Source organism: Pantherophis guttatus, chromosome 1 (assembly GCF_059756535.1).
Source record: "Pantherophis guttatus breed Tessera chromosome 1, ASM5975653v1, whole genome shotgun sequence".
Lineage (NCBI taxonomy): Eukaryota > Metazoa > Chordata > Lepidosauria > Squamata > Colubridae > Pantherophis > Pantherophis guttatus.
The window spans coordinates 232,762,324-232,781,754 of NC_142063.1; the positions used below are offsets into that span (position 1 = coordinate 232,762,324).

At 37.0% G+C, this 19,431-nt stretch overlaps 1 protein-coding gene across 3 annotated transcripts in view; it reads left to right on the top strand.

Moving 5' to 3' along the window:
* Positions 1 to 3,824: 3,824 nt before the first annotated feature.
* The window catches only part of TTK (TTK protein kinase), a 38,600-nt gene continuing 22,993 nt past the window's right edge, over positions 3,825 to 19,431 (top strand). The window contains exons 1-6 of one of the 3 annotated variants that reach the window (XM_060689150.2): positions 3,825 to 4,332; positions 5,305 to 5,460; positions 12,537 to 12,680; positions 13,829 to 14,054; positions 16,372 to 16,478; positions 18,700 to 18,843. In XM_060689150.2, coding sequence (XP_060545133.2) covers positions 12,539 to 12,680; positions 13,829 to 14,054; positions 16,372 to 16,478; positions 18,700 to 18,843 — 619 coding nt within the window. In that variant the 5' untranslated portion in view covers positions 3,825 to 4,332; positions 5,305 to 5,460; positions 12,537 to 12,538. Of the gene's footprint in view, positions 4,333 to 5,304; positions 5,461 to 8,940; positions 8,960 to 12,536; positions 12,681 to 13,828; positions 14,055 to 16,371; positions 16,479 to 18,699; positions 18,844 to 19,431 lie in introns of those variants that run through there. The other 2 variants (XM_060689152.2, XM_034431852.3) reach the window with 2 other exon arrangements.

The following is a 19,431-nucleotide window of genomic DNA, read 5'->3' on the forward strand; positions in this document are numbered from 1 at the left end:
AAAAGATCCTGTCAAAATTAAAACATATTTGTTTAGATGGCTTTTCCTCATCCTCTCACAGCTTGTCTTTTCCTTATAAATTCAGAACTGTGAGACCTGCTCACTGATGTGGATCACATATCATTTGCCTGTCTATTGAGAAGTAAATACTATTGTCCTAATACTAATATACTAACACTAATAATGTTTTGGACTATTACCTCTACTATCTCTGATGATTGGCCCCAGTGGGTATCAAGTAATCCAAAACTTCAGTGGTATCAGGCTTTCCATCCAATTAAAATGAAGCTTAAACAGTGTGATCAGGCTGTACTCTTATCAACACTGTCCTGTGATTGACTCACACTTTTAAGTAATGGCAAGAATAAAGGCTGCTTGAGTAAGCCAACTCTTCCAGTGTGCTTTCCTGAGGAGTGCACTATTTTGCTTACTAAACGGCAGGCCACAAACTAACAGTCTCCTCGCTCTGACCTTAGTAAGCTAATTGCTTACTGCTTTCACCTTCCGGCATGGCTTCTGCCTTCCTGCTAAGGGCTTAACAAGGTGATCAATCTGTGCTAGTATGAAATCTTTCTTGTGGATTCCTCACTGTTTGACTTCTTTTCTTGGGATGAGCATTCCAAAGAATCTGAAGATCTACCCAAGAAAGGAAGGCTCTACCCCTTTGTGAACTGTGTGTGCCATGCCAAACCTTTCTTGTTGCTATTTTTGCTCACGGCAGCTGATGAGGGGAGGATCTTTCTACCATTAAGTACCCAGATTGAATTTATAAATCTTTATTGATTTTAAATATCCTGGCATCTTCTGTCGATCATTCATTTTCTGGTATCAGCCCCAGGGTTGCTTTAGCCAGCAATAAACACTTACTGCATAAGAGACCACCTTGAATTTAATTTTTGGGATAGATTGTGTAGTTTGCTTATTATTTTATGTGTATCCTGCCTTTATTATTTTTATTTCAAGGCAGAAAACATACAGAATACAGGTAGTCCTCAACTTATAACCATTCATTTAGTGATTTATGAAGTTATAATGATACTGAAAAAAGGGATGTACGACTGGTCCACACATCCTGACAGCCACATGATCAAAATTCAGGTGCTAAATCTTCCCAGCTGACTTCTGAGCAAGCAGTCAATGGGGGAAGCCAAATTTGCTCAATGACAGTGTAATTCACTTAACGACTATAGCAAAAAGGTCATAAAATTGGACACTACTCATCTAACAATTGCCTTGCTTAGCAACATGAATTCTGGCCCCAATTGTGGTCATAAGTCAACGACTACCTGTACTTCCTTCTCCCACTCTTCCCTAGCACAACAAACCTGTGAGGTGAGTTGGGCTGACAGAGAATGACTGCCCCTAGGTCACTCAGCCAGCTTTTAAGCTTAAGGCAGGACTAGAATTCACAATCTCCTGGCATCTTGACCACTAGATCCATCAGTTTCCCCATTCATCTCTTATAGGACTTACACAATGTTTTGAACTACTTCAGGAATTAGTTCTGAATGATCCGGGATGATTTTCATAATGTTGTTTATTTGGGGAAATTAGCATTTTATTTCCTATTCTGTTCGAGTGAAAATTGTGGCAAGAGCAACAATCTCTTCTAAATCTCCTCTTATGGTCAGTGTTTTCCAGTTGGTAAGAATTATTTTGTCTTCTGCCTCTTGAGCCAAAACAAATATAACTTTTCGCACAGCCGTTTAGATTTCTGTGTTTCTATCTTCTTTTCTATATGCATGATTTAAGAATTTATTTTCCTTCATCTCCGTACTTCCCATATCAACATACAACTATGACTGTGGGTTCTGTTGATAGAAACATGAGAGGGTGGGGGAGGTAGGGAGAGATTTAAAATGAAAAACATGGATAGTGGTACACAATTTTATTTTATTTTTCATCAATGATGAATGCAGGAGATACTTCAACTGTCTTGTCTGTACTCAAAACTTTAGCAGCATTTGAATTGGAACTATTGGAGCCAAAGCTATATTGTGATGTCAATATACTGTATATATATACCAAGAGGCTACGGCAGTTCACTTTTGTATCATTCACACAGACACGTCTAGAGTCATCAAGTTCTAGTGGACAGAAATTATCATAACTAAGGAAATAGAGCACTGGCCAGATGTTATTTAATATTGTTCAGATGGGTTGGAAGGATGGAAAGGAATTGAACTCCGACTGGCTCATGATATGAGTGCTGGACTTGCAAATATTTAGTCCATATAACAGTACTCAGTTCATGTTGTAGTAAGGAGAGAAGCAACCTAGAACCAAGGAGAAATTTCCTGGCGGAAATCAGTGGAAAAACTTTCCTCCAGAAGTTGTGAATGCTCCAACACTGGAAGTGTTTAAGATGAGATTGCACAGCCACTTGTTTGAAATGATACAGGGTCTCCTGCCGAAGCAGGGGGTTCAACTAAAAGACCTCCAAGATTTCTTCCAACTGTTATTGTTGTCGACAAACAATAAAAATGCTCAAGGCTCGGCTAGGTGCAGCTCCTGGATAAAACCTCTGCCAGCTTGCACTGATTTTAATTATACCCAGCCCCCCCCCTCCAGTCGTTCTATGAAGAAGATGGGCAGTCTCTAAATTGGATATATAAATACAAAACCTCAGGTTTGGGGTTCGCTTTTGGAAAAGAAGGAGGCCAAGTCTGCTGAACATTTGAATTCTCCTAAGCACGCTGAAGAACTTCTTTGAATCACAACTTTTAATCACAGCCATCTTTTACCGTTCAGTGCATTTCCTTCTCCATTCTCTTAGTATGTTCCAAAATCTCTCTTACTTATTGGTATATATGGGGAAATGGGAGGAAGGAGGGACACAGAAACTTCCAATTATTTCATTAGAGCAACCTTAAAATGTTCATCCCCGAAAGATCAAGGAGAGATTCAACCTAGGAATAAGGAGAAATTTTCTGACATGGAGAATGATCAACAGTCAACAATCAAAAGTTTTCTCCCAAAGGTGCTTTTTCAAGAGGCAACTGGACTTTCTGTTTTTTTTCATTGAAGATGTTTTGCTTTGCATCCAAGAAGCTTCTTTAGTTTCTTGGTGAAGAAATGGCTTGGATGAGAAGTGAAATGCCTTCAAAGAAAAAAACAGAAAGTCCAGTTGCCTCTTGAGACAGCACCTTTGGGACAACCATGAGTTGGATGACTGAGAATCTACATAGACAATCAAAAGCCCTAGTAAGACCATACCTAGAATACTGCATCCAGTTTTGGTCACCACACTATAAAAAATAAGCTGAGACTCTAGAAAAAGTGCAGAGAAGAGCAACAAAGATGATTAGGGGATAAAACATGTGAAGAACGGTTACAGGAACTGGGCATTGCTAGTCTAGTGAAGAGAAGGACCAGGGGAGACACCATAGCAGTGTTCCAATATTTGAGGGGCTGCCACAGAGAGGAAGGGGTCAAGCTATTTTCCAAAGCACCTGAAGGCCAAACAAGGAACAATGGATGGAAACTGATCAAGGAGAGATTCAACCTAGAAATAAGGAGAAATTTTCTGACAGTGAGAACAATCAACCAATGGAACAGAAGTTGCCTTCAGCAGTTGTGGGAGCTTCATCACTCAAGGCTTTCAAGAAGAGACTGACTGCCATTTGTCAGAAATGGTGTAGGGTCTCCTGCTTGGGTGTGTGTGGGTGTGGGTGTGTGTGTAGATAACCTACAACATGGGTATTCAACCTTAGCCACTTTCAAGACTTGTGGACTTCAACTCCCAGAATTCCTCAGCCACCTTAGCTTAGTTTAGAGTAGCTTAGCTGGCTGAGGAATTCTGGGAGTTGAAGTCCACAAGTCTTAAAGTTGCCAAGGTTGGAGACCCCTGACCTACAATGTCCCTTCCAACTCTGTTGTTTCTGAACGGCACGATCGAAGAACCTTGAGGCGACCGCAGCCTGCGATGAACTGACCGAGGCCTCCAAGCGGTTAAGAATAGGTTGAGCCGTCAGTTTATCCTCTCCGCGCGGCCGAAGCTTCGCGGGAGACCGATTCGCCCGGCTTAAAACGTGTCTTTTCAAGCAATCGGAACCGGCCGTCCATCCTCCACCCCCTTTTTTTTTTTTCCCCGTCAAGAAATGGCCCGGGCTGCTTGCCAATCAAACGACGATCCAATCAGAAGCGTCCCGGGGCCGCTCGCCGATCCAATCCGAAACGGCGTCAGCTTCCTCCGTGCAGTTAGCCAATCGCCTGACAAGCTGTTCCTTGGTGACGAGATTCAAACGGTGGGAAGGCCGCACCTCCACCTCCACTCCCACCCCTCCCCCCCACCGTCATCCCTCCACGAAGAGTGTTAATAACACGAACGCGGTGAGTTGCTCCGTAACGGCGCTCTTCCCTTCGGGCCTCGGTGGAGTTTTGCTCCGTTAGAGGAGAGGCCTTTCCCTCCAGGCTTTCCCAGTTAGGGGGGGGCGGAGGGGGAGCTTTTTCGCGGGCCGTTATGCTGCTTCTTTCCCACCCACCCGTTCCCCTCTTTGAGTCGCTGCCTTCCTCGGTATATTCGTTTCATTTCCTCCCGGGTTTTGGTTTTGAAGGAAAGCCGAGCCTCCCTACTCGCCATTTGATCGGAGCAAGAGCCTGATTTCCAAATCCTCGCCGTAAAAGCAAAAAAAAAAAAGAAAAAAAAAAGTGGGGTGTGTGTGTGTTTGGTTGACCCAGGCAAGGCCAAGAACGTGTTTCAAAGGGTTCGGGGGAAACCAGAACGAGGCATATATGAAGTGCCGCTCTCAGACGTCCAGTATTATTTTTTTTTGGGGGGGGGAGGGAAGGTGCTTCTGAAATATCCCGTGGCTTTCTGTAGGGTTAGGGTGGCTTTGAGCGTACAGATGTTTTCCCATGATAAGTTCTCAACTTTGGGGTGCTGCAACTCTCACCCCCTTTTACCAACATGTATGACTGCTACTATAGCCCTGAACAAAACCCAAGGATTTAATTGGGGCTAGATTTTTTTTTTTATAAAAAGGAACACACTCTTGGGAACCAAATTTAAATCTATGTATTCGGTCAGGGGTGGCTGTCTCAGGAATTCTGGGAGTTGAAGTCCACAGGTTGTAAAAGGGCCACATTTGCCCACCCCTGTACTAGATATTAGGCAAAACAATGATAGAAACCTCTTATTTTCCAAAAACGAGATCTTTCAACTGGAAACAAGCGGGAAAGCAGCCAAATTCAAATCTGCTTCTCAAAAGGAAAGGATTACTGTACAGCCCCTCAGGGGACTGCTTTTACTCAACCCTTTGACCCACTTTCAATCAGGGGTTGATTCTTGCTTCCCCCCAACAGCAGTGCTGAAAAACTGGACTGGGCTACCATCCCTCTGGGCAGAGTTGGGAGCAAATGTCCGAACAGTGATCCAGTCAGGAGCTGACACATCACTGATGCCTGCAGCTGAACCCTTGGAAAGGAAAGAAGCAAGCGCTTCCAGTTTGGCCTAGGAAGGTAATTTTTGCCTTGTCCAAATCACTTGCTGGAGGAAAAAAAATGGTATCCATTTAGGTTGCCTAATAGATGTGTGTTTGCATTTTCTATTTTTTTCATTCTGCCACTCAGGATAAATATTCCAGATGTTGCCAGTCAGAACAGGCTCGTTTTGTACGAGATGGGCAACATAAAGGTTTAACAAATAATTATATTTATATCAGAAACATTGTGCAATTAAAAGTTTCTGAAGGAAAAGTCATTTTATTCATGACTTATCTACCTCAGTTATTAGAATTTGGATAGGAGCAGTCAATCAAATTTCAGATTTATTATAGCTCTGATGCCAGATAGAAACAAGATATTGAATAAAAGAAGTATTACATCCTTCTATGTATATATGCATGTGTATAAAAGAAAATAAGCATATGGAGTCTAACAAAAATTAAGAACTTGATCTACTAAAATAAATCCAAATAAAATAGTATAAAAGATTTCAATCTTAAGTAGTGGTATGGTGTATCATACAAACGGTAGCACAGAACTGTGCAATTTGAGAGATTATTTTTGAGTCCTTGTCTGAAAGTAGTAGAATTAAATAGAAATTGCACTCCCAACCTGGAAATTTCTTCAAGACAGGATATATAAGAGTCTGACTAGAATATAGGGAACAGTATAAGAGCATATGACCTAGAGTTTCTGTTGAACCACCACTATATGGAAATAACCAAAGATATATAGTATATATATATATATATATATATATATATATATATATATATATATATATATATATATATATATATATAAAAAAAAACCAAAGATATTTAAAACGTCCAAGGACTGCTAAGGATATAGTATCCAACCTGGCTAAAGTGAAGGCCTTATGAAACTTTAAAATTGGAATGGATAATAAATATCTGGCTGGAAGGGTAGTGTATGATACCTTACTTAGGCTTATTTGGAAATCTGTATCCCAGATTCGTTGCTTTCTAGCATTATCAAAGCCTAATGTTCACAGACTTCCCATGGAGAAGTCCAGCAACTGAGCTTTATCTAAGGCTTTTTAAAGCCATGATGATTTAGGCAGGAGCAGTCTCTTGCAGTATTAACAGCAGACCTAAACCAGGGCCAGGGCCAGTCTTAGCTGTTTTTTGTGTTGTTGTTTTGTTACCCTCTATGCAGCTTTTTCTCTCTCCTGTCAAAATCGTGTAGGTGGAAATAATGGCTAGAGGGACCTTTGCTTAGTTCAGCTGGTATGCCTATTGTATATTTACCTACTGCAGGGGGACTTAGTTGTAATCAAATTTGCATCACCACCTAATTGCACCATTACAGCACATTTTACAGGGAGTCCTCGAATTATGACCACAATTGAGCCCAAAATTTCCATTACTAAGTGAGACAGTTGTTAAGTGAGTTTTGTTCCATTTTATAACCTTTCTTGCCACAATTGTTAAGTGAATCACTAAGGTTGTTAAATTAGTAACATGGTTGGTAAGCGAATCTGTGTTCCCCATTCATTTTGCTTATCGGAAGGTCGCAAAAGGTGATCATAAATATGTGTCAGTTGCTGAGCATCCAGATTTTGACCATGTGACCAAGGGGATGCTGCAACAGTCATGTGAAAAATGGTCATAAGTCATTTTTTCAGTACCATTGCAACTTTGAACATTCTCTAAACGAATGGTTGAAATTTTAGGACTACCTATATATTGGGTTGCTTTTAAAGAAAGTTTAAAAACTATAATTGGTTCATAATACAGTGACTTGTGTACTTTGATTCTTAGCAATGGGAACAGCTGATATTTGAAGAAATTAAAACAAATGGAGATATATATAATGAGGACAGGCTGTAGAGTATAGTTAGATGAAGATCTATATTCTATAGAATATTTGCATTGAAGAAAAGAATTAAATTGGAATTTTTTGCAATTCTTCTTTCTAGTGAATTAGGTGTCTGTCAGAAAACATATCACAGGTAATATTAAGAACTGCAAGTCCAAGAAAATTCACTATATTGTTCTGTTCTTCCTAGGAAGCTTTGATTGGTCCTGGTTACTTTAAAAATGATAGAAGTGCTTCTCAACCAACCCCTGAGAATTGGGTGACATGTTCTGAGAACATTGAGGGACATATATTGATATGTGGTATGATATCATCATATGCATCAGTTAGATAAACAGCAGGGAGAAAGTGATTGGTTTTTTTTGGTATGATTCTATTTCAAGTAGTTGTAGAGGTGAACATTTCTCAAAGCCTTTTTCCCATGGAGTCAGTTGATGAATACTGTAAGTGGTTGATTCATCTTAGGTAAAAGATAAGGTACTGAGAGAAGATGTAAAGTATTATTTAAGTTGAATCATTCATAGGCTGTTATTACAGTAATAAACATCTGTTATAATTATTACAGGTTTTGAAGAAAACTGAAATAATAATGGGTGAGAAAATTGGCTTTATTAGGTTCACAGTATTGCTATCATCACTATTTCATAATGGTTTATAGTGCATCTTTGAGTGTGGTATCAGTGTATAGAGATTTATTCCTAGAGAAAATGACATTGGTGATTGTTAGAGGACAATATATTTAAGGTTTGTATACTAAGGCCAAAACAATGGCAATTTAATTTGAATATTTTAAATAATGCACAGAGATCCAAAATCAAGACTTCTAGTATATATTGAGAAACATTCACTTCTACACACATACAGCAAATTTCCTTTATGGGTTAATTTAATTAATTCCAATGTTTCTTAATGGAATTTATTAGATTCATATCCTGTTTTTTTTTTCTTTAAAAGCTCGTCAGTGTAGCATTCCTCCAATTTATATCCACAAAAACAAACCTGTGAGTTGGTTTGTGCTAAGAGAATGATAGACTCAGAGTCATCAAGTAAACTTTGGTAATCCTGGGTCTTTCCATTGCCTGCCCAACACTTTAAGACAAATTCCTGTCTCGCTCGGGAATTCTGGGAGTTAAAGTTCACAAGTCATAAAGGGGCTATAAGTTCCCACCCTGCTTTAAGTCCTGCATCATGCTGGCTCTTTGGTAAGAGAAACAGCTGTTTTATCTATAGAGCATATCTATAGCATATCTATAAGGCTCTTATTGATTAAATGTTTGATTTGGATATACTTCATTAGCGTATTCAATTGAGTGATCTAAGAACATTCTTACTGGGTGAAAATAAGGGCATAGATTTAATAATGGTTTCTACGGTTATCCTCAGATTTTGCATAGCTGGGACCATTACAAATCATGTTAGATTGATGTCAGTATTGCACTTGAGTTAGTGATAGAAACATTTAAAATCTAAATTTGATAGTTGCAATGAAAGAAAGGTGTTGGTGGTTTATGGAAATAAGTCTTGTAATAAAAGTAGATGATATGTCATAGTCCTTACACCTTTTATTTTACAGCCTATTCTGCAGTCTGTTCTCCCCTTCTGCATTCCTACATGTGTGCCAACTGAGAAAAATATTTGATCTACCTATTAAAATCGGTTTTCGTCCATGCAGGTTTTTGCCACAATATATATACGACCTCATTTATGTATTTGTTGCAGCATTCTAAATGTATCTACCTCTCTAGAAAGAACACTACAGTGTGTCATCAGGAAGTGTGCCAATTGAGATCAAAAAAGCATTTGCTTGTTTCCAAACTCTTGCAAGTCCATATTTGTTCAAGATGCTAGGATCAGTTAAGGCAAGGGAGTGATTTGTTTGTTGAAAAAAAATCAGTTCAATCAAAGAAAGAAACTGAGCAAAATCTTGTATTGCCAATGGGAAAAGTTGCCTAACACTGTGGTGGTGTAAATGCAAATTATGCTTCCTCTCGCCTCCACATGAGTGAGATTTGGGGCATTAGGTCTGGTGTTGGTATAAAACTGTGTTTCTTAATTCTTGTCGTGAGTGTGTGGGAATGCTTTGTTGAGAGCAAGATTCTAAAGTAACAATCTTGCTTAATTTTAAAGGATTATTTAAGATAGACTAAAAGATTTTGTGTCTTCATGTGCATATGTTAGAAAATGAATGTGAGATTACTGTTGACATTTGCTTTCCAAATTATTTTCATTTCAATTTACAGTGGTGGAGTTGTTTATAGGATTATGTTATGCTTATTGTCATTGCCCAGTATGAGTAACAGAGAAGTGTTTTCTTAGCCACTATGCTAAGCTTCAAGTCACTTTAAAATTATATTAAACAAAAGAGTTAATTGGCTAAATAGCAGAGCATTGGGTAATGATAAAGTATTGTTGATACTTGAAAGATATAATCTAAAAATATATCCTATCTTTTCCTTTAAACTATGGATTTCCCTGGTGATAAGCCACCAAGCTAATGATCAATAGAGCTTGATAAACTTTGAATCTACAAAACCAAAGGTGATTGTCAAGCATCTATCCCAATGCATACTGTGGGTTGCATTTCACTTTTGTAGATGGGAAGGTGAATAGATCTGATTTCTTGTAAGACTTTTATGGATGTATTTGAAACCATCACTGCAGTCCTGGTTCTTACAGTCAGATTACAATAAATAACATAAATTAGTACTCATCTGATTCAAGATTAAGAGCTAAGTACATAATGTACCCTAATTATGGGAGCGTTATGGCGCTCCCATGTAACGCCTCTCTTGCGCGAGCTGCACTAGCTTCCGATGGTCCTCTAGGTTTGATTCAAGGTATTGGTGACCATCTTTAGAACGCTCCATGGCTTAGGACCTGGATATCTACGAGACCGCCTTCTGCCACTGAGAGCCTCCCACAGGCCAGTACACTCCCACAGAGAGGGGCTCCTCGGGGTGCCGTTGGTCAAACAATGTCGACTGGCAGCCCCCAGGGGGAGAGCTTTCTCTGTGGGAGCACCTGCTCTCTGGAATGAGCTCCCCCCGGAGATATTGATGATTCCGGATTTACGTACTTTCTGCCGGGCCCTCAAGACTTTTTTATTTCAACAAGCCGGGCTGGCTTAACTTCTCTAATTGTTTAATTTTAATTTTAATTTTAAATGAGGTATTTTAATTGTTGGGCCAAATTGTTTAATATATTTTAAATTGCTTTAAAATTTTTGTATTCTATGTTTTTTACCTTTGGCTGTTCACCGCCCTGAGTCCTTCGGGAGAAGGGCGGTATATAAATTTAAATTTAAATAAATAAAAATAAAATAATGATTTCCACAGTATACAAAAATATCTGAACCATAACAAAATCCATATAACTGTAAGTCAGTCTTTCTTATAATAATTCAATCTTACTGCTTTATTAATATTTTTTTTGGCAGCCTGGTACCATTTTCCTCATTCACTTATATTTTCTGCCCCAGCTTCTTAAGAACTGTCGACATTATGGAAGGGCCTACTGAGGAATTTTATGTATGCATAAAAGGATCCACAAAATAAAAATCCATTTTATCCAACACTAGATAAATTTCAAACTAAAGCAATTCATAACAAAACATTAGCTTCAACATTTCTTTTTAAATTCTTCATGCAATGATATTTTTTCCTGTTTTGATCAAGTCTGGTATTTTAGTTACTATAGTTCTTAGTTTTATGATTCTACACTGTGTGGAAGCAAAGACATCAATCCTCTGTTATCAGAAAATTGAATAAGTTTGTGTGTATTAAGAATGTAACAGTGGCTGGTTCTGCATATGAATTAATTTTATGCAAGGGGAATCATATTGTGTATCTACTATATATTCTGATAAATTAACAGAAACTGGTCTTCATTATTCAATATTTTCAAAAAGGAAAAAGAGTCAAGATTTTTAGGAAAAAAAACCAGGAAAAATATTGAGATGTACAAATGACTATTAAGATGTGTGCTTTATTTTTTCCCCAAGAAGTAGGGAAAGTGTACTAGCAGTGAAGAGAATTTTTTGAGTGAATGAAAAAAACAGAAAAGAGGTTGAACAAGAAAGAGCTTTAGCAATTAATGAAGGAAAACAAATCTCAACCACAGATTAAACAGAAGAGTCAGTCATTCCCAATTTATAGATAATGTCTACTATCTGACTTCAGACTGTAAGAAGTTGGAGAAAATCAGGTTTCCCAAGTGAAAGTAAATCGCCAAACAGTCTAGAAAAGATGGTTAAGCAAGAATGACTAAAGAACAAGTGACCACCTTTGTCAGCTCTTCAAAGTAGACAAGGTCAAGAAACAGGTAGTATTTAGGAGTCTTTAATACACTTTAATGAGGTTTAGATTATTGCAACAGACTCTTCTCCCACTTACATACCTTCAGGTCCAGCAGGATCAGTGAAAAACATGTGCTCAGAGATAAATGGACTTCATTTAAAAGGATGAAAGTTTGAGCTGTCTATTAAACAGAGCCCCTCTCCTCTCCCTTCAGAGCAAATAGCTATACCTCTATAAAAAGGAAAAGGGGCACTAGAAACAATTGATTTTTGAGAGCAGAATTATTTCCATTTCCATTAATGTGGTTCACAGAAGTATTACAAAGAAGTAGAAATAAAGGAAGATTTGAATGTTTTTTTCCTAGCAAAACATCACTGATACATTTAGTAGTAGATTTTTTAAAAATGACATAATTTTTTATCTCACATCCTAAATTGTATACTTTTAATTTAAACTCCGACTGAGGATGCACTGGGGAGAGGCAAATGTGGCAATTCTGTGAGGTGGCTTTATACTGCTTCAACTGGTTGCTTTTGCAACTTCGTTAATGTGCTCCGTTGCCAGAAAACCTGAATGTGTATGCTACACATGATTATGCCACATTCTCAGAAAAGTTGCTTGGCTAGCTTTGTGGGAACACAGAAAATATTGCATTAAAAACTAAGCTAGGCAAATGCAAATGTTTCCTACCAAGTTACTTATTTTTTAATGTACAAATTAATATGATTTAAATTGCATTTAACTGAATTCTTAGTATATGTGCTGAATAAAGCAAAATTTGATAGATCTAAATTATTATATTTTATTGAAATGTATAGCATTACAATGTTTTTGCAATTAATTATTCCTGTAAAATACTGGGTTATAAAGTTATCCCAGTTTCTTTTGAACGCTAAAGTTAAACATTCAGATATTTAGAAAGCTCTATATTTAATATGACTTTCCATTTTCTAGAGATGCAGGAAGACGATTTGAGTGAAAAAGGTCTGTTTGTTGCATCTATTATGAGTAGAGTTAGAGACCTAAAAAACAAATGTAAAAATGAAGATAATGTTACAGATGAATTTAACTTTACTAAAGTTTCAACTGATACAACAGGTATGTCACATTTAATGATCAACTGAATAGAAGAATTCCTTCTCCACAAAAAATGTCTGTTTTCTTTAATTTTTTTAACAAATTATGTTCAGTGGACATGTATTAAATTTCTTCTGACAGAAAAGAATAAATGTAGTTTCTCTTCTATAACTACTACTTTCTATTTTCCCTGCAACATTTTTCTAAGGTAGCTACCTGTGTTTCCCTGAAAATAAGACCCTGTCTTATATTTTTTTGAACCCCGAAATAAGCACTTGGCCTTATTTCCGAGAGGTCTTATTATTTTGGGTCACATGGAGCAAGATGGGGCTCCTCTTGCCATCTAACCTGATTTCCAGCTCTGCATTTAAATATTTTGGGGGGGGTTATTTTCAGGGGGGAGGCTTATTTTAGCGCATGCGCTCAAAAGCCCTATTCGGCTTATTATCAGAGGATGTCTTATTTTCGGGAAAACAGGGTATATGTTTTTATATTGACACTTGTTTAATTTTGTTTCTCAACTCTTAAAGATTTAAGTAATCTTAAAGATATAAGTAATACTTATTTTTTAATAGCCAATATAAGGAACATTTGTTTATTTGTCAGATAATGACCTCAGTTGGAATGGCCTATTTTGAAATATGTTGCCTACTCATTCTCTCTGTATTATTGTGCATACATGAACACACACACATGCGCGCGCGCGTGCTCACACACATACACACACACACACACACACACACACACACACACACACAAGCAAAGAACTTCCGGTGGTCACTTGATATTTTGAGTTTCTTTTAACTAAATGTTTGTCGTTTGATTACCAAACGTCTACATTTCTAGGTGTAATGCATCTTTGTATTTAATAAGAAATAATTCCATTCAAAAAGCATTAAACGAAAATATTTAAGTGTCTTGCAGTATTTGATGCTGTTATGTAATGCACACAAGCCACCAGTCCCTCTTCACAATTATTGCATTACAAATTAAAATAATAACCTGGATGTTATAATGGGGATTGTTGTATCTAGTCAGACACACATACGCACATCTGTTTGTAGACTTGATTACTATTTTGTGAGGAATAATTTCCTATATTAATTTTGAAGATGGATTTGTTTCTTTTTAACAGTGCCTTAAAGACACTGTTTGTTTGTGTGTTTTAGATAATTCTGGAACTGTTAATCAGATTATGATGACTGCTAATAATCCTGAGGATTGGTTGAGTTTCTTACTCAAAATGGAGAAAAGGGGCACTTTTCAGACTGACACAAGCTTACTAAATAGATTGATTGGTCGTTACAGCCAAGCAGTTGCAGCACTGTCAGCAGAAAAATATAGCCAGAATGAAAACTATGCTCATATTCTGGTTAGATTTGCGGAACTGAAAGCGTAAGTATTTGCAATCTGGGAAAAAAATTCAAATGGACTCACTTTGATAGCGTTGTACACAAAACCATGCTTATTTTAACTATGTTTTGTTAAAGTCATAAAAAAGAAAAACAATCCTAAAATTTCAATTTTAATTGCTTCCTTTTTGTTGCTTTTGCCCTTGCATTTCTGGATTAAAGACTTTGACTTTACACAGACCCCATCTAGAACATAAACTAGTCCTGTTATATCAGGCCCATCTTAACTCAACATTTTATTTTACACATCCAGCCTCTGAGGTAGTCTTGAGGAGATGGAGACAATCTTACGTTTCCATTGTTCATCTACAACTGGTGTTTAGAGGCATCTTTCCCTCAGACTGGAAATGACATTAAGCCATCAAGACTAATAGACCTTGATAGGCTTGTCTTTCATGAATTGATCCAGTTTTCTTTTAAAGCCATCCACATACGTGGCTATCATCACGGTAATTGATTTTACAACTGTTTTTTATTTTTATTTGTCAAATTTATATGGCTTCCCATCTAACCCAAATTGACTCGTGTGTGTGTGTGTGTACAATAAAACCAAAAATTAAAATACTTCTATACTGTAAAATCCATCTTCCACAAACCTTCTAATATAGAAACACATCAGTAATGTCTGACATACATTCTTATGAAAAGCCAAGCAATTTCCCTATGAGCGAATCGCTGATTGTCTTCAATCAGTTTATCAACCTTCCTGATATGACACTTGTCTGTTGCTGTCACCAACCTCCACTTTGTATGTGATTACACAGCTCTTCTTGGTTCACCACCTTCACATTGTTTGGGACCAACAACCTAGAATACTCACAAAAATTCAACCTATTACTTAAAGCACAGGAAAGGGTACTTACTGCAGGCTTCTACTTCCAAACAATAGCAACACAAGCCTATTCTTCCCATCCAATGAAGTGACAGAGCCATGCTAAAGAACATGACAGATATTCTGCCACACCAGTACTGCCATCTGTGGACAATTTATAACATTGGAGGCATTTGTCATTCAACTTTTGCATGTGTAAAATTATGTAGTTATTCTGCCATAATTTCTATTGTTTAATCTTTACATAACCTGATTGCATTTGCTTTTTGACTGATCATTCACCCTGTTCAAAATGATCCTTCTGAAGCTCTTCAGAATCACATTAATTTTCGCCAACTCCAAAGAGATGGTGTCATTTGCATATTTGGCCAATTCACTGTTTACCTTTAAATCATGATAATTAAAAGCTGTTTAAAAACTAAAACAGGTTCTTAAGTGACTCAATTTAATCACTTTCATTAATTTCTGACAGTGTATTTGTATTTTTGTGTTATGTACTGTATATACAAATTCTTAGAAGATCTGTACCTTCTATCCCTTAACCACTAATTCAAATGCTTTTGAAAATTCTAGTAAGCAAAACTGATAGGGTGATCCCCAGCATTACATTTATTGAAGCTCTCAGAAAGTCTCCAAAAGTCTGAGGAGGCAGGAATTACAAAAGTTCATATCCTTCACTCCTTTCTCATTTAATTGCCCAAAAGTCTGATTTCATGGAGGGAGATTATTCGACAGGGTTCTTTTCAAAAGGAAAAAAAATCTACTTCCTGGCCTTCCCTCCTTCCCTTCATGGAAGTAGAAAAGACTTAGTAGGTTATCACAGGAAGCAGGCATTCAATAGGTTGTTATTGGAAGAGGTAGTCTTGACAATACCCAGTGTCAAATTTTAAAGATTTGACATTAGCAATTCTTATTGATCATTTTGTTGTTTTTGCTACCTGTTTCTCAATTCCTTACACATTTTCAGCTCCTTTTGTTTTCCACATTAGGATAGAGTATCCATTTTGTGGCAGCTTCCTGAACACTACGGTACTAGAAATCCATGGTAGCTCATGCTTGGATTTGGTTGGTCATGTGGAATTGTTGTGGAATATATTCTATTGAGCCACAGTTGCTACTTTAAATAACATTTTCTGGCTTTGACTAAGCAGAACTGGATATGATACTTCTGTTAGAGACCACCATGCTAGGGATATAGGCAAGAATGTAAAGGTGAAAAAATTCCAGAGAAAAAGTAATAGTGAAACAGTTCTGTACTGTTTCCAAGAAACCCAGATGGATGTGTCCGATGACACCCAAAATTAAGTTTGATCTGAAGGGTATACTTTTATAGTATGAAGAAGATAGTTTTGTGTAAATGTTACAGCTTCTGCAATCCTGTAAGGGTTTTATTTATTGTTTAAAACCCTATGTAACATTTTTCTCTCTGAATTAATCCATGTTGTATTGGGTTTTTTTTTATCTGCAGTATTGAAGAACCAGAAGACGCACGTGATCAATTCCATCTTGCTAGGCTGAACTGCAAGAAATTTGCTTTTGTCCATGTAGCTTTTGCACAATTTGAACTCTCACAAGGTTTGTAGAAACAGGTTTATAGTTAAATGTAGATTTGCTGCTATTTAGCCTATCTTAGCCATGTAGAGAGATTCAACTGTGCAGTTACAGTCAATGTTTTTTCTTCTAAGGATACAATTATTTGGTTAGGTAGGAGAACACATTGATTACAGAATGATTAAATGGTTCTTTTCTTTTTAAAGGTAGTGTCCAACAAATTTTACACCAAAAAAGACAAAATTAGAATACATCATTTCTTTACTGTAATTTGAACATCATATTGTCCTGTTCTAACTCTGTATTTTTTCACTTCACTACTTCTCCAATGCACTGAAAGTTCAACTGGTCAAAAGTAAACTATTTTAATTGCAGTGTAAAGATATTTTTGCTGTGCAGTGCTTGGGTAGCTGTAAACTGAAATAGCGAATAGAAATAAACTAAGGTGGCATTTCTATGTAATAGTGATTGTTATATAAAATATTTAGTAATGTATTTAATATAATTCTTTAAATTGTATTTATTTCATTATAGGATGTATATCCCATCTTTATTTTATATAATTCAAAATGGTATACATAATCCTCCCATCTCCTATTTTCTCCACCAGAGCAACCCAATTAGGCAGGTTGGACTAAGAGAATAACTGGCCCAAAATCACTGCATTGACTTTCATGTTTAAGGGAGGGAGGACTAGAACTCAAGCCTTCAAATTTTTATCTCGGCCCTTAACCATTTGCCAAACTGGCACTCATATTTAAATAATTTAATATTAAACTTTCAAAACAACTACATTAAGATCTTAGAAAAATACTGATATATATATATATATTTTAAATCTTAAATAAAGGAAATACAGGTAATCCTCACTTAATTATTGAAGATGGGACCAGCAACTCTGTTGCTAAGTGATGCAGTCATTACACAGAATGTCATGTGACTACTCTGTTTAGCGACAGCAGTTCTGGCAATCCCAGTGGCTGTTGTTGAGTGAATCTCACATGGTTGTTAGGTGAGGACTCAACTGCATCCAATCCATTCTTGGAAGAAGATAAGGGGCTGCCTCCACTTCATCTTCCCCCATCCACCTAACCCTTTCCGCTGATTCTCCCTGCTGGTCAACCTTTCCTACAGTACCCACAACATTGCATGCCACCACTGTACTGATTGACTTTTTTTATGCCCCATTCTTTTGTGCCAGTGCTGGGAAGACCTCTTGGATGCTGACCTTATCCTCCATCCGCAAAAGAAACCCCTAGCCAAAGTGAAAGAGAAGCCTCAGCCGGTGTGTAAGAGGAAGGCCCTACCTGCACTGGCACAAAAAGAACGCCCCCAGTCTGTACAATGGTGGAAAACAGTGAGGTGGCATGATAGTGGCAGGCAAGGCCAGACTGGGAGCAGCTAAAGGCAGCAAGTAGATGGGCAGCCAAAAGAGGATTATTATAAATGCGGGTAATCCAGAATTTTGGTCCGTTGACCGCAGGGGGGCTACAATGGCTGGAATTTAAAGAACCAGTCATAAGTTCCTTCATTAACACCATTATAGCTTAGAAAGATAACTGAACTGAACATTAAGCAAGGACTATGTTTGCTTATCTCAGTATATAATAAATAATAAAAGACGTCTACATCTTACATTGTTTTCCCTTAGCTTGATAATGTCAAATTTTAAATAGAGAAAATGCATTGACCATTGATTTGTTTTAACTACCTGTGTGACATTGAAAACTGTCTCAAGTAAATTTAATTTATTTGCCTAATTATGTCTCAAGTAAATTTAATTTATTTGCCTAATTATAGATTATTTCTTTTGATAAAAGCTATTATATTAATTCTGTATAAAAGGTTCTCTGTGATACTTTTGAAATGTTTCACAAGAAACAAAAAGAAAAGCTAGATGTGCTGTAAAGGAAAAATAATTCAGCAGAACGCTTTGAGAAATAATCCTTTTGAAAATAATTGCAGCAAGTAGTTGTTCTTTGTTAAATACTTTGTACTTGGGAGCCAGATGGGATTGGTTCTGATTAGATGAAGATTTCTAGGGAATTCTGTTCCTTTAGGATAGATTGGGACATCAAAGGGCACTTTGGAAGATGATTTGATGATGTTGCGAAGAAAGTTGCATTGGTATATCCATATAATCGCACAATAGGAACTCAACACAGGACATTATTTTCTTTATTATTTTCAAAAATATGCAATTCTTTTTTCTTGGAAAAATAAAAGGACTGTTATCTTTTACTAGGAAATATCAAGAAAGCGAAACAGCTGCTCGAAAAAGGTGTAGAATCAAGAGCAGTTCCAGCAGAAATGTTAGAAATTGCTCTACGAAACTTAAACTTACAAAAAACACAACTACTTTCTGTTGAAGAAAAAGAAAATTTGTCAGGTGAGCCATAAACTGTTGATCATTTTTAATTAAAAGTATAACTTGGGTAAGTGACCTCACTCTGTTCTAAGCTACTCCTGTAGACTTTAGAATTTTCATATAAACTTAAAAGTTTGGAGTTCACTTTACTGGGAAATTAAACACTAATATATACTATAGCTATTTAGAAAATAACTATTTTATTTTTGAAAAAAATAGCTCACAATTTTAATTTATTCATTCAAATGTATCAATCATAATTCCTCTCAGGGTAATGATGATTTAATAGATGACCAGCTACTGTAATGCTGTAATACTGTAATAATGATGCAATGGTAGTAATGAGTCAGCAGGGTTATTTGACTGATACCACTTTAAGAGTCTGTATTATAAGAGAGGCCCTGTTGGGGCATATCTCTCTCTCCGTATGTGCTTCCATGCTATAGTTGATGATTGATTGCCTGACTTTGCTGAATACGTGTATGTATATATTCCTTGTAGATAAACCACTATTTGAAAGACAAATCTCTGTTTACTCTATTTGCTCCTGGGTTGTCCCAAAATAGTCCCACTGTGCGCACTCTGACAATTCCAGCTTTCATTTTATTG